The sequence below is a fragment of the Abrus precatorius genome, unplaced genomic scaffold (genome assembly GCF_003935025.1).
Source record: "Abrus precatorius isolate BTA unplaced genomic scaffold, Abrus_2018 Scaffold10, whole genome shotgun sequence".
Classification (NCBI taxonomy): domain Eukaryota; kingdom Viridiplantae; phylum Streptophyta; class Magnoliopsida; order Fabales; family Fabaceae; genus Abrus; species Abrus precatorius.
Window position 1 is genome coordinate 22,522,540 of NW_020874292.1, and position 15,641 is coordinate 22,538,180.

At 33.1% G+C, this 15,641-nt stretch overlaps 2 protein-coding genes across 3 annotated transcripts; one reads left to right on the forward strand and one right to left on the reverse strand.

Annotated features, from left to right (window-relative positions):
- Nucleotides 1–1,296: 1,296 nt before the first annotated feature.
- LOC113862717 (calmodulin-binding protein 60 C-like) lies at nucleotides 1,297–7,081 on the reverse strand. The gene is made up of 8 exons (XM_027495864.1): nucleotides 6,322–7,081; nucleotides 5,534–5,609; nucleotides 4,960–5,018; nucleotides 4,352–4,845; nucleotides 4,124–4,284; nucleotides 3,780–3,983; nucleotides 3,034–3,277; nucleotides 1,297–2,502 (listed from the first exon to the last, which is right to left on the reverse strand). The coding sequence occupies exons 1-8, from the start codon at nucleotides 6,432–6,434 to the stop codon at nucleotides 1,955–1,957; spliced, it is 1,899 nt and encodes a 632-aa protein (XP_027351665.1). The 5' UTR covers nucleotides 6,435–7,081; the 3' UTR covers nucleotides 1,297–1,954.
- A 1,047-nt stretch (nucleotides 7,082–8,128) lies between these two features.
- Nucleotides 8,129–12,648, forward strand: LOC113847287 (sphingosine kinase 1-like). 2 transcript variants are annotated; one of them, XM_027476292.1, is made up of 10 exons: nucleotides 8,129–8,562; nucleotides 8,650–8,772; nucleotides 8,868–8,968; nucleotides 9,608–9,680; nucleotides 9,934–10,020; nucleotides 10,114–10,191; nucleotides 10,386–10,456; nucleotides 11,235–11,519; nucleotides 12,059–12,181; nucleotides 12,310–12,648. In XM_027476292.1, exons 1-10 carry the CDS (start codon nucleotides 8,238–8,240, stop codon nucleotides 12,499–12,501), a joined length of 1,458 nt encoding a protein of 485 aa, XP_027332093.1. In that variant the 5' UTR covers nucleotides 8,129–8,237; the 3' UTR covers nucleotides 12,502–12,648. The 2 variants fall into 2 exon arrangements, with proteins under 2 accessions (XP_027332093.1, XP_027332102.1); XM_027476301.1 differs by lacking the exons at nucleotides 8,129–8,562; nucleotides 8,650–8,772 and having other exon boundaries at nucleotides 9,605–9,680; nucleotides 12,310–12,647.
- The last annotated feature ends 2,993 nt before the right edge of the window (nucleotides 12,649–15,641 follow it).

Sequence of the window (15,641 nt, forward strand, 5' to 3'; positions counted from 1 at the left end):
AATAGATTAACCTTACCCACAAGAATATAATAAAACCTTACATCATATAAATATTAATTTTTTTAATCCACAATTATGTAGTGTATTTAATATACATTTTAACTTGTAAAAAATAGAGTGAAATCTAAATTTGTTAAAACAACTAATAACTCTTTTGGCATTGTATAAAAGCATTTTAATACTGAAAAGTATAAGTTTATATAAATAAAAACAAAGTAGAAATTAAAATAATTAATCTTAAAAGGTAAGTAATTATAATGTAAAATGAAAATTAAAGCTAATGAAAAAAGAAAAATTAAAAGTCATTAAAACAGATTTGAGAATTTAAAATATTAACATAAAAATATATGCATATATTTATAATTTAACACAAAAAAATTTTAAAAAATATATAAAATATATTAAACTAATTAAATCCTTGTAACTTCTAATTTAATCGTTTCATATTGATTTAATTACTTTATATATTTATTTTTCATCAGAACTTTCATTGCTATTTGATCATATGTCATTCTTATTTATTTGATTTAATTGTTTTTGTTCATTTAATTGTGTTTATGTGATTTGTTAATATATGATCACTTATTTTTTTTAGAAGAAATATGTTAGTGAATTATAATTATGATTTTCTTAAAATATATCAAAGATGTAACTTACTAACGTAAGAAAACTAAAACATAAATTGATATATACTAACACATGACCTATGGTTGTTTTCATATATCTATTCTTAATATAAAAGATGTGAACAAAATAATAATTATAATTTTTTTTAATAACAAACCGTAAAAAGTATGTGTGTAAGAGAGAAAATTGATCCTCTTAATTTTCAAAGAGAAATGGACAAAATCCTACTATTAAAATTGTTTAAATCATTAACAATTTAATATTATAAATATATTTTTTAATATACATTTTGTTACTTTTAAATGCTAAAACTTAATTTTAAAGAAATCATTTAATTTTAAAACAAAATTAATATCATACAAATGAGTGTAATTCATTTATTTGTCCATTTGGAATATAACAAGTGGTGTAAACAACTCAAATTAATGAATTTATATTAAAAAATTATTTAATATACCTTAATACTTTTTATACTAATTTTTAATAAAATTTTACCATATTTTTTTTACTTTAAATCAATCTTCAAAATGAATGCATTTCATATTTCTAACCCATCGGAGAACCATGAAGGCTCCCCTACCACTCTACCAAGTCCACAACCGCCCAAAAAATGAAAACTACCATAAAAAATATTTCAAAAGCCAAGACATGAAGTACGAACCATAAATGTGTAATTCTTAATTAAAAATGAGAGTGATTAATTTATTAGTCCATTCAGGAATATAGCAGGTGAGGTCTAACATCTTTTCTCACTTTTTAGATGAGTATCACAAGACCAGTAGCCCCTGACAAAGCGTGCAGACTTACAAGTCCGCTGAAACATTCACAAGGCAAATAAACAAATAGCAGTCCCAAATCCAGCAATTCAATACTGATTTGCGCCACAAGGCAACTTCACAAAACACACCAGTTAAGTTCCACCCATCTAGCCTACAACACAAAATTCAGTACATCCTGCTCAATGTAAACGAATAATCCCAGCTTTCCAAGTTTCTAGAAATCCTGATAATTTCAAGCCACCACAGACTTTTTGTTTAAACCAGGTGGTAAACTGTCGGGTCTTCACAACTTGCAGGCAATAGTGTAGAGGGGGAAAACATCACAAGTAAAACAGATGAGTTGTTGCAGGGTGATATTCCTGTACAGGCAGAGATCGCTGCACAACTGTTTATGAATGCACAGTGGGAGCTTTAAGTTAAGGCTGCACCAAATAATTCAATCCAGATTTCATGTCTTACTCATGCTATAAAACTCCAGTATGATAGCTATTCTGAATGTCATAAAAGGAGCATTTGTTAACCTAATCAATATGGCTCTGGCTCCATATTTACGAGTCTTCCAACTCAACAAGTTGTGCCCGTTTCTCAGCAGCTCTCTTCCGAATAAAAATTCCCCATCTCAAAGCCGCCTTAAGCTTGAGCCAGCCCACAACAGCCTTTCCTGAGGAACGAGTTCGTTCATCATCTGTGTTGTAGCCCACGGAGGTCGTAGGCATGTATGGAGATGAATAAGGGTACACATCTTCAGGAGCATTAAAGGAAGTATGAGATTGCCCTCCCATATTAAAAATACGGAGAAGATGCTGCATATCTTCATTTTCTAGCATCTCATGACTTCTAGTTCGAATCTCCTCCTCCGGGAAGAAGTCCTCAAATCCTTTATAAGTAGGATTGCTTACAGTCTGAAAGCCTGAAGCGGTGGATTGCCGTGGACAAACCGTCAACCCATTTTCATTTCTTGGAAGTAGGGATTGGTCTGAAGCACTCATTAGCTGGTTTTGTAGTGGGAATGCAGTATTATCAAAGTGAAAAGAAGAATTAGTATTATCATTCTGTGGTTGCATTGAGCATCCGGTAGTTGTCCCATTATGATAACCTGCACACGTTATTCATATATATAGTCAGCAACCAAAATCTCATTCTCTGAAATCATCCTTTTGAGAACAAACATCTATTGTGAGAAAAATATTCTATACATTTATGTGGTAAAAAAACAACTCACTAAACTCATCATGTAATGCTATCCTTCCTATTTGTAAAGATCAACCCCAGGGGATACTGTTTTCACAATGTGACACATGTCAGACCTATTACATTATTATCACGTCAAGCACTCCAAAATCTAAACACTATTTATGTTAATCTAAAAAAAGATTGTTTGCTGCCTGCTCTGTGTGCTTGTGCATGTGTGAAGAGTCTGTCCACTAATTCAAGCTAATTTCATAGAAGAAACAGAGAAAGGTAGATGTAAGGATTAAGTTAAAAAAAGGAAAAATGAATAACAGAGAAGTAAAACAACAGAAAAAACATAAAGGAGGCAAGTTAAAAAGAAACAAGGTAAACAAAAACGGTAAAAGCCTCTTGTTTCTGTTGCTAATATAATAATCTTATAGTTGGAACAAAATACCTCCAACTGCTACTCCTGGATCCATTGAAGGCTGCCCTGTAGATACAGGAAGTGGTAGACTTGGGATGGAGATCTGTTGATCAAGTGAGTTTGAATTTGAATAATCATGGGAATCCATTGGAGCCTGAGGTTGGGAGGTGACCAAAGTCTTAGTCTGATTGTAATTTAGTAGAGACTTGCCATCATACTCAATAACATGCATCCAATTCTCATATGCCTTCTTCACCAATGTGTCCACGTAAACCTACATGAACAAGAGACACATTTTTCAGCGATTTCACCTTTTTCTGCCCTTAAAGTTTTATTAAACTTCCACATTTTCCTTTCCTAGAAGAGAAGAGAATTTTCCACCTTGTCTTATGACTGCTATAACATAAATGGTACATCTAGACTAAGCAACTGACTATCTAATCTGTCAACCAAAGTTCCAAAAACCTTACTATGGATACACTATGCCTGAGAGAGATTTTAAAACTAGCAAAACGATTCATGTTGTACTGAAAGAATAAAAGCAAAATGACTTGCAGCCAAGCATATGATCCAATTAAGTGTAAATTCTTCCTTAGTGTTGAACCCCTTCAAGATAAAGAAAGAGTATTGCTTTGGACAAACAACAAAGTCACATGAATGGATGACATTATCAATAAGTGGCATGAGATGTCAGATTAAGCATATTATGGAAGAAATCCAATCGTACAGTCCATATTCAAACATACGTGCAAAATTGAGTGTACATGTTGACTTACCTTTTGACTGTCGGAGAGAGAATCAGCAGAGTAGTATTGGTCATTAGCAATTAAACCACTCAACTCATAGATGTTATTGAAAACAACACCAACATTCCTTGCATCTTCAGGATAGTATACATAGAGTTTTCCACTGAGGACACAAGTCTTTGCATGCTCAATAAGAGCATCCCACATTTTGTTTGACATGCCACTCCCAAGAATCTACATAAGGATAGTTAACCTATGAAAACCTTGAATAGACAGAAAAGTTAAATCACTAAGCCAAACCCAAACAAAGAGGATTTGCACATTTGGTTGAACTTAAAACTCAATCCCCTAACAAAAAGTGTACAGATTCTTACATTTCTCAATCTCTGAGGATCTCTGACCACAAGTCGTAGGACATCTTCAACAGTATATATTCCTGCTTTATTTAGCCTTTTGTGAAAGGATCCATCCTTGCCTATCTTCTCCAATCTCCAGACCTCGTCATTCAAGGCAGGTGGGTAGTGTTTCTTGTATACTGCAATCAAGTATAAGTTTCATTACAGAAAAAGGATAGAACAAAAATAGTGCAGTTATGTACTTACATTCTCCACGGTGATCCTTAACCGTGAAAGCCTCTGTTTTGGCTTCACGAATTCGAGTTCCTTCACAACAACCTAAGGAAACTTTCAGCCCCAACCTGAACTTCCGACTCCTTATCCAGCTAGAGTTGTCAGTAAATGTAAGCTCACCCAGTGTTCCCACACCCTCCTTCAGTGTCACTTGCAGATCACCAGTCAGAAGAGGTCTTTTTCCTTCTCGCTCTTTAACTACATGACTCTCAAATTCTTCTTCATTCCAATTATCATCATCCTCAGTATTGAAATCTCCTTCAAGTACAATAACATCCAATCTGACACATGAAGCTGGGCCAGATGTGACAACATGTCCTGTTTTTACATCAACCAAAACAATATGTATCGCAGTGCCATGCTCTCCCTCCACTTTCCCACCAGTAAAGAGGGGAAGCGATAACCTGGTCTTGAATTGTAATTGTAGACTGCTGTTATCAGGGGCTTCTATGCGTTTGGGAGAAGACCTGTATTTACGGAGTATTAGAAAAACAAAATATCGGTACAAATACATTAGGATAAAACCAAATCACCAAACAAAAATGGATCACTAAATTGACTTTGATGTGACAAAATAATACCTCCCACTAAGCTGGGCAGGGCCTAATTTCGCTAAAGCACGCTCTACTTCTTCGCTAACCTGTTCAGCAGCAAGCAAGGATAAGATATAAGAGACATCCATGATCAAACAACATTCATGTAAAGCAGCATACATACATATAGATTCATTTTATCTACGGAGTTGTTTACACAAGGCATACACAGACACCACAGGACAGAATGATAGACTTTATTACAATTTTACAAAATAGTATCTGAGTGAGGTAATTAAATATGTTAAATTGTTATTCCAGGAATACTGTTATTCTAGGAAGCCTTCCTCACAATGCCCTTTTTTTTTCAAAAAAAAGACTTTATCTTTTTCAGCTTGTCAAGATTTGAATATGAGACATCTAGTTCTCTACCCAATTTTATCTAAGCCTCACAGTTGTGACATCTAGCTAAGGCCTACCAACCAAAGGACGCAATATTTCTTTCTTAGTGTCGCTCGCTTTAAGGGTTGATTGAGTGATGATGATCAATGCATGGAATAACTTCAGATAATATAGCCCGGCTGGCAGCAAATCAATACCACAATGAACATAATTTTCTTACAACTCTACGTAGAATAGGCTCCAGTGATGAACAAAGTTTCTGCAGACTGTCCATCTTCAGGGCTTCAACAATTACACTGCAAATTTAAGATCAAATTAAGCTTTATCAAATGAATACATATGTGGTTATACCATGATAACAATGTACACCTAGACAGAGTGACATGTCTTGAAACCGACATAGATTTGTGTATCATCTGACCAAGATATAACACATTATACTTTAAACTGTAAGAACGGAGTCAATCCGAAGTTTGGTTCCATCAATTACATTCAACTTCTTTAGTTGGTTTTGTATCTTTCATTTTTTTCTCATCTCGTCTAAGCCAAGATTTTATTCAACCAAAGATCTTATTCATCCATTTATTGTTTGGATTCAAAAAATTGATCACAACTTGTCATTTTCATTCACTCAATATCCTCGGGAACCCCCTCCGATAAAAAGGGAAAACTATGTACATAACACATTAACCTTGGAACACCCCCCCCCGGGGGGGGGGGGGGGGGGGGGGGGGGGGGAGCAGTATGTACATAACCACTCCACGTCGTTATGGTCTAAAATGGACATTGTTCCAAGTCAAGTACTCCTCTATATAGTTTAATTCTGTACTACCCAGCAAAACTTACATCTTCTCCACAAATTTCAAAATCAACACTTTCAGTTCTTTTTTTTAATTAAACAAAAAGAGAAAATAGCAGGTAGTACAAGAACTCATTAAAGCAACAAATAATCATCATTAGCCACTACAGTCTAGCTGATAGAATGGTGAAGAAGTTGAAAAAATTTACCTAGCCAACGCAGGTCGCTTCCTTTCAGGTTGGTCTTCCTCACCCGAACCTGAATCTAAGCTTCGCTTCTCCCTCGCCATACTATTCGATCTCTCCATATACCTTGTCTGCATTCTTAATTTATCGCCGTTTGTTTGCTGAGAAAGTGAAAGAAAAGAATCTCAGAGCACCACCAGCAACCACACACTACTATCTTTTTCTCCCTCGCGCATACAAAACCTCAACCTCTTCAGCTCCGACCGAAAGCTCACTCGCAGGAAAATCTCACCTTCTTTTCCTTCGTTTTCTCAGCATCCAAACGGGCTCTGCTGGCGAATTTCGTCGTCAAATCCTTTAAAACAAAAGAGAGAGAGAGAGAAAGAAAAAGGAAACTAACTGTTACTAGAGTAACAGATTCGATCCAACGCGAGTGGATAGAAAAGCAGAAAGTTGAAAATCCTCAGAAAAAAAAAGTGCAGAATCTAAGAAATTTCAGCGAAGCGTTTGCGAATTTTCTCTTCGCTTCAACGCTTTTGCTTCTAACACGAACGAAACTCACTTTTTTTTTTGGGATTAACGGTGTGAGAGATGGGTTTAACGGTTTACGAATCTGGGAGAAGTTGTTGGGCTTGGGCGGTAGGGTTTCGATCTTGCGGCTGCAGAAGATCTTGAGATGTGAGCCGCTGGATCGAGAATCTTTGTCAATATTTTAGTAGTGTTTGCCACGTGGGTGATACAGCAGGTGCGGGTCAGAATCACTCACTCATCGCTCTCCCCTAACATGACCACTGTGCCGTCACATTGAGACTGTTGCTGATATTATTTTGCCATTTGGAAAATTATATATATAAGTTACTTTTTTACGTAATAAGCTTAAAGAAAATAAAAGATAGACTAGAAATAGCAACCGTGTCATATTCGCACGCTGCAAGGTTGCGTATCCTCATCAAATTCCTTATGTTCGTGATAATTTTTTCTTTTCATGATGGGAATACTTTCTTTCCTTTATCCCTTTTTAAGATATCTTGTGTTTTATTTCTGTTGACTTTTGTGTCAGATTTTTTTCCTTCAAGAATACGTTGTGTTTGGTCCTTTTAGCGGCCTCTGTTCATGACAAAACCCGGATGATTAAGTTGATGGTGTATACATCAACATAGAGCGAGTCGGTTTGTTAAGGAGGCTTAATCAGATTTATTTTTATGGCCAAAAATGTATATTACTGTTCGACTTGTCTCTCAATTTATGTCATGATATAATTTTGAGTAAATTTCGATTTTGATATTTGAATGGTTCCTCTTTTTATATTAAAAGCTTGTTGTTTGTTGTCATCTTTTTAATAAAATATTAGGTACATTTCGTTAGCATGTGATTGATGTTATACAACAACAAAAAATTATCGCTAGAAGTCGCTAATACCTTCAAAATCAAGTGAGAGTTTTAAATATCTTTTAGAGAACGCTAAGGTCGTTAATTATTTACCACTATCAACTTGCTTATACGATATTGTTAGCATTTAATATATGTACTTAACACTATTCTATTTTTTCTTTTTGCATCACAAGTACACTATTACGCTTTTTTATCCTCTTAATAATTTTAAATATAATGGATATTTGAAGATGCAGTAAAGGCTGTTGATACTTTTAATAAATGTGTAATATTTAACGTCAACCAATAACTACTACATAGACACATATTAATTATAAATTAATATAGAATATTGGTATTGATGTAAAGACAAATAGAACTGGATGGCGTCAAACAAGGGAAACACTGTTCTAATTATAGTGCCGTTACTACGCTCAAATACTCATTCGTTTATATTTCTCTCTCAAACATCAAAACACGGTTTTACACTGTAAATTAATTAATAATTATTTGGGCGGTTTCTAATCGAACCGGGTGGTGAGCCATCCCAGTCTGAACCGGAGGCGGAGATGGATCGAACCGTTCCCCAGCGTCCCTTAATTTCGGACCGGGTCACCGTGAACGGCATCGTTACGCCGCTCGCTCTTCTCGCTGACGGCCGTCTATGGTGGTCGGAGGGAATCCAACGGTGTTTGTCCGTCGAGAAGGAGGTCCTCGGGTTCGAAACCAGAGGCCCTTACATCAAGATCAAGACAATTGTGGAGACCCGAGACGGTTGCTGCACCACCGGTTCCTCTGGCAGACTCGTTAGAAACGACATCGTTTTCAAGCCCTCCTCCGAGGAATCGCACGGCTTCTGGTGCCAAAAGCTTTGTGAATACATTGATTCTCTCGGTAAACTTGATCTTTTTCTCGTTAGGGTTATGTGTTCTATGATTTAGTTATTGTGTTTTGAACTCTGAATACCGCTTCACAATGCAGGTCGCCCTAAGAGGTTGTTTGTTTTCGTTAATCCGTTCGGTGGGAAGAAATCTGCTGCGAAAGTTTTCTTCGATCAAGTCAAACCTCTGCTTGAAGATGCTCAAATCCAAATTACGGTCCAAGGTGTGCTCTCATTCTCCAACCATTTTTCACTGTTGTTGCTCTTTGTTTTTCGTTTCGTTTGTTGATTCGGTTTGTAATTGTATTGTTTTCCTCAGACACCAAGCATCAGCTCCATGCAAAGGAAGTTGCTTATTCGATGGATATTACCAAGTACGATGGGATTGTTTGTGTCAGTGGAGATGGAATTTTGGTTGAGGTTAGTTTCATTTCCATTACACTCATTGCGCTGCAGTAATTGTCATCATCATCATCTTCGTCATGTCCACGGGTCTTAACAAATAATAATGATCAGGTCACTCTTTTTAATACTCTTCCCTTTTTAGTGCAAAATGTTTTGTTGCGCTGAGGAATAATCAATAATGTGTGCCATCCAATACTTGTTATTTGCATGTCAGTGATGGTCTTTGCTAATTTCGTTAGATAAGAAAAAATATATACAAAGAAAATTGAACCGGATTTGCGAGATGTCCTTGTATGTATGGATTAACAAGATTCGTTAATACTACTTCTACAACTCTTGACTCTGAGATATCCTTCCAAGATATTCTATTGCAGTACTGGATCATGCTCATAACCTTATTGAAAAATATTTACTCGATTCCTTTCTTTCCTGGGAAACTTAGTGGTCCTTGAGGATTAGGCATTGGGCTACCAATGAAGCCCACAAAATATGACTGGAAGTTATAACATATGTGGGAAACCTAATAGCAGTATGGATCATTTCTAAGTTTTTCCATTTAACTTGTCTATTCTAGATTATTTCTGCGCTGCCCACTATTGATGTCTGTTTATTAATTGTTTTTCTTAATCTGACTAATATCGCACAATTTAGTAGGTTGTAAATGGACTTCTTCAAAGAGAGGATTGGGATACAGCAATAAAGATGCCCATTGGGGTAGTTCCTGCAGGTTTACGTTATTTATTTTAAATGTTGATTAGGGTTTATCCAATTAGATTTTATTACTGTAGAGTGCTTAGTGGGCAAGAGTGAGACATGAAGCAATTCTGTGTTTATCAGGAATGGTGAGATGGAGCTATTATTCTTTGCTGGATTTTTTGAAAGATTTAGTTTTTGTGATAAGTAGATAACGAGCATATATGTAACTAATAACTGTACCAATTTTGTTATGTCAAGCTAATAAGTTCTTCCATGCTTCGAAGGTACGGGAAATGGCATGGCAAAATCTCTTCTAGATTCAGTTGGTGATCCATGTGCAGTACCTAATGCTGTTCTTGCCATTATACGAGGTTTCAATCCATTTATGCCATTCAAACATGTAATATCCTGGCTTTTTTTTGCATGCTGTTACAAAGTTTAAAATGTTTACGAAATACTGGCAGGCCATAAACGATCACTTGATGTGGCTACCATCAGACAAGGGGAAACCAAGTTTTTCAGTATATTGATGCTTGCATGGGGTAATTACTCTCACCATATACTGGATTATGCCAATGAGATGGTGGTTGATGTGCTAAAACATCTGGGCTAATAGCTTGTAATTTTTTCTTTCTGTTTCTTTATTTATCCAGACTTGGGTCTGCATATGATTCTGACCACACCATACATTCTGACATATCATTTGATATTCATTGAAGAAAATTTTCTATTCCAGGTCTGGTGGCAGATATTGACATTGAGTCTGAAAAGTATCGATGTTTGGGTAGTGCTCGTCTAGATTTTTATGTTAGTAAGCCATTTTATAATTTTCACAATATGTTTATTTATCAACTTTTTCTTTCACTTATATGTGTGTCTCTTGTTTGGATTATTTTTTGCAATTATCTTTCACTTACTTGGATTGAAGGAAGGAACATAAATGGAAGAATAATAAATGATCAAATTGAAGGTCGTTGCTTTAGTTTTTGGTATTTTACAATCCAAAGTTGTTTATGACTTTATGTAGGATGCCTTCAGGTACTTAGTTCAGAAAATACATGTTTGATTCCTTGCACTATATAATTAGTAGCTACACAGACTTGGTAAAAGTGCCATTCTAGTCCAATATAATATTCTTTTACCCCTCTATCTGATTTTGGTGTTGTTTCTGTCTACTTATATTTCGTAGAGTAACTACACTTGTGTCTATATGTCTCTGAGAAACAGATCCAAAATATAAAGGAAAAGAGAAATACATAATGCCTGTGTTGTAACTTGTGAGACTAAGGACACTTGCTTTTGTGTTTAGGGGGTAGATTTCTTACAAAATGGATAAGATTCGATTTTATTGGACGGTTCTGAATTAGACCAATTGAATTCTGTCTGTTTTGTTTTATTTATAGTAATATAAATGACCCTTTAGTGGGGAACTGAAGGATAGGATGTAACATGAATATGCTTTTCTGACTGTGTTTGTAATGCAGTTTTGAATTTCGTTGTTAAACTTGCACTACAATTAGTTTGACAGATAAATGATTGAAGATATTCATTATTGTTTTCTTCATTCACTGCTTTTCTGCTTTAGGCTCTCTGTCGATTCTTCAATTTGAGGCAATACATTGGATGTGTTTCTTTTGTGCCTGCACCTGGGTATGAAGTTTTCGGGGAGCCCTCAAGCTACCCTGGGAAAAGCAGCAACAATGATCCAAGTGAAGCAGAAAGTGTTAATATACAAAGGAGTTGTTATCAAGGACCTGAAATAAACTTGGAAAATCTGAATTGGAGAGTTATAAATGGACCCTTTATTTCTGTCTGGCTTCACAATGTACCTTGGGGTGCTGAAGACACAATGGCAGCACCTGATGCAAAGGTCAGTTTTGTGTGATTATGATTTTAAGGATATCGTTTTAATATCTCACACTTAAACTCCTCTACGTTATACTGGGATATGATTCCAATTGCTACCATAGCAGTGATAGCACCATTACTAGGATAAATTCTGTATCAATTTGATTCCAAATGCATCCTTTAGAAAGAGTTATCCAATAATGAGGAACAATTATTTGCAAATTAGTTTTCTTGATTTTAATAACTGTTACCAAAAATTTTGGATATGGTAATTGAAGATTAAGATGAGTACAGTAGAGTATAAATTTCTGAACTCTTTAATTTCTGCCAGGATTATGCACGCCTAAGAAAATTCAGCTGAAAGCTGTAAATATATAGATGCCAGAGAGGTCTGAATATTCACTTCCTTAAGTTCCTCCGTAGTCTGGAACATTGTTTTATACACAATAAGGCACACACGCAAACACTTGTATGGTAAGCATTATTGCTTACAATTGATAGGTGTTGTTTATGGGCCTGAGCTTGACAAATTCCTTTATTATTATAATTTGGTAAATTCAGTTCTCTGATGGTTATCTGGACTTGATCATTATGAAGAATTGTCCAAAGTTACCATTGCTGTCAATTATGTCAGAGTTAAATACGGGAGGACATGTAAAATCTCCATACGTCACATACCTAAAGGTGTGATCATCAATATGTTCAAGTGTAATACTTTTTGTAGCAGTGACCTTGAGCTTCAAAAGTGTCTCTGCATTAGTTTATTTGCATAGCAAAATTTGTTAATCTATGTATCTTGCAACAAATTACAGGTGAAAGCTTTCAGTTTGCAACCTGGTCCACGCACCAAGGACCAAGAGAAGGAAGGGATCATAGATTCAGATGGTGAGGTTCTAGCAAGGGGGAAAGGAACTTACAAGTGTGAGCAGAAGGCTTTGATGAACTATGATAAATTACAGATAACAGTGGATCAAGGTTTAGCTTCACTTTTTACCCCAATATAATACTCATGGTTTAATTTTTGTCCTCTGCCCATTCCGTTGCGTGCATATTTTTTATAGTTACACACATGTTGGTATAAACATAACCTTCATGAATTATTTATCCTGTACAGCAACACATTTATTGGAATGAGTATAGTTTTTTTTTTTTTTTAATCAAGTTTCCTTCACTACAAAAATTAGTGGGGTTGAATAAAAACGATTACTTTTGACTTATTAAGACTGATTTTTTTTTTTTATTATTTTATTTTCATCACTCTTTTCTAGATTAAAAGCACCCAACCGGTTTCATTATGCCCCTTGAATTGCGTGAAGTACGGCTGCATGCTTCCTACGAAGAGGTGTAAACCGACTTCGCTTTAATAAGATTTTTTTATATTACGACTTATGCTATAAATTTAACCATCGATTTTATTAAGATGAACTGAAAATAGTATATTTTGATAATAGCATATTTCCATAAGTTATATTAAGAAATTTATTAAAATAAGTTAATAAATATATAGTTTTTTAGGTTTTTTAGAGTTATTTTAAATAAAAATTAGGTTCAGTACCTAAATTTTTTCCTTCACTTTATTGTTTCATTGGCAACTACTAAGTATAGCTAACACCCAAAAGCCAAATTTGAAATAGTGAAAATAAGCCCGTAGCCCACTTTGCACTCAGATGATTGAAGCCCGTAGCCATAATTTAACTGTATGCATTATATAATACATTCAAAGTAATGGAGATACTTAGAACATAAAAAAATTTTAAAAAAATGAAGTGTAAGTAGAAATAAAGAAGGAAATTTTGAAGAAGAGGACTATTCAACAAAAATTTTTAAAAAATAATAAATTGAATTATTGTTAAGGGAATTTTTAGAAAAAAGAAACATTAAAGAGGAGTAATAAAAAGAGGGGGGGTGCCAAAATCAACTCTCTTTAATTAGTTTTTGCATGAGAAATTACTGCGTCACGAAAGGGCCCAAAGGGCAAAGAAAAAAAAAAAACAAACTCGGAAAGAGTTAAATTTGGGATTGCCAACTCGCATGATGGATCAACAATGAATTAACTAAATGTGCCCACCATTGTGGTTGGATAGATATTCATCGAGCCCGACTCAATGCTAATTTTGCATGCCGAAATTACCAAGTCCTCTTATATGAATTTCATAAGTTAGGCAAGTCAAATGTTAATTTTATATTAATATTATTATCAAACATTTTCGATTCCAACGACTATAATTATCCTAACACATATCTTTTTTGAATCTTTTATATATTACCATTTTTATCGAAGTTTAAGGACATAAAAAGTATTGGGTCTTGCACTCTTGCTCTTGCTAATTAACAAATATTTTAAGAGCTTTTGTTAAAATCATCAGTACACAATATCCAATCATCACAACCGCTTAAAAAGTTAAATATTAAATAATTTTTATATTTTAGTATAATGATATTTTTGCTTTTATTTGCTTAACCAATATTTTTAAAGTTATGACACTACAAGGTCCGGACAAAATGTCAAAAGTCTTAATAATGTTTTGTCGAGTATTTATATGTCAAACTTGAACCTAAAGTTTTGTTTTTGTCCTATTCGATGTTACTAGTTGAGCGTATTATTATAAAGAAGATAACACTAATATCAAATCTGTGACATCCAATATGTCATGATGAAGATCATTATCCATGCCATGTGATATCTATATTTATCCAGTGATTATAAAATTGTCAGCATAGAATTATGTTATAAATAATAAATGTTAATAGATAAACGTCCTTTTCACATGCGTTAAAGAATATATAATTATAATTTATATAATTTTTTAATCAAAATTTGTTTGATGATATTAAATGTTATATTTTAATAAATTTTCATTATTTATTGTTTTTTTATTATGTATTTTAAACACACGAAGAATTTATAGTTAAAAGCTCATAAGGTAGTTAGCAAGGTAGTATAAGGTAGACATAATTCTAACAAGGTTAGTTAGCAACTCTAATCCTCGCAGATAAGGTTATTTGCTAATTTAATTGAATTATTTTTTAAATAAAAATGATTTATTCTGGTCATAAAATATATTATGATTTAATTTAGACTGATTTTAATTAAATTTTATTTTAATTTGATTTAATTAAAAGCAATTTGAATTAGATTAAATTGTTTTTATTAGAAAATTTTTTAAAATAAAATTCAAAATCTAAATCTAAGTTAATAAAAAAATTATTATGCTGTTTTTTATTTAATTTTTAAAATTTTAATTTTTATTATTTATACTGGATTCCATCAATTGATAATTACCATAACTCGAAGGTCATAAGAGGATATTTTGTTCTTGACATACCTTTTAATACACTCTTTATAATACATTCTCTACTATTAGTTAAAATTTATTGAAAATTATAAAAATATTTTTAAATTAATATTCTCTACTCTTTATAATATTTACTCGTTACTTTTAAATTAATATTTTTTTAATTTTTAATAAATTTTAACAAAACAATGATTAATTATTAAAAAATGTTTTGCTAGTATTCTTCTTACATAATATTATTTTCTCTACAACGTCACATTTTACAGTTAATGCTTGCAATTGGTAACAAAGCTTTAACACTTACACTCGATTATTGTTTTGTTCTTAGCTTCGAGTGCCTCCACATTTGAGGGTAAATCAAACTGACGCTTTTACGTGACGTAGTAATATTGGTTTAATTAATTTATAATTTACATTTATTATAATTTACTTTTTATTATAAATTTTTTTTATATTTTTTATTACAAAAAGTCTTTTAATATCATTTAATAATAATATATAAATATTTTAAAAAATTAATGAGTAAATATATATTTTTAAAATCTTTTAAATATGAAATTAAATTTATACATATAGATAAAAAAGTGTATGTCTCCTCAATATTAAGTGTAGCATAGATTTTACCCTATTATTAATTCACTTTTGTCTTATTATTCAGTGTCCTAAAATATTGATTGATAAATTAATAAATAATAATTTTTTATTTAAAACTGTAAAAAAGTATATTATTATATTTTGAATATAAATATTTTTAATTTCAAAAATATTAATGCCTCTTAAATATCAATTAAAATATATTAAAAAATTATAAAATTTATATGCTTACTTTTCTCATTTTTAATTAAAGA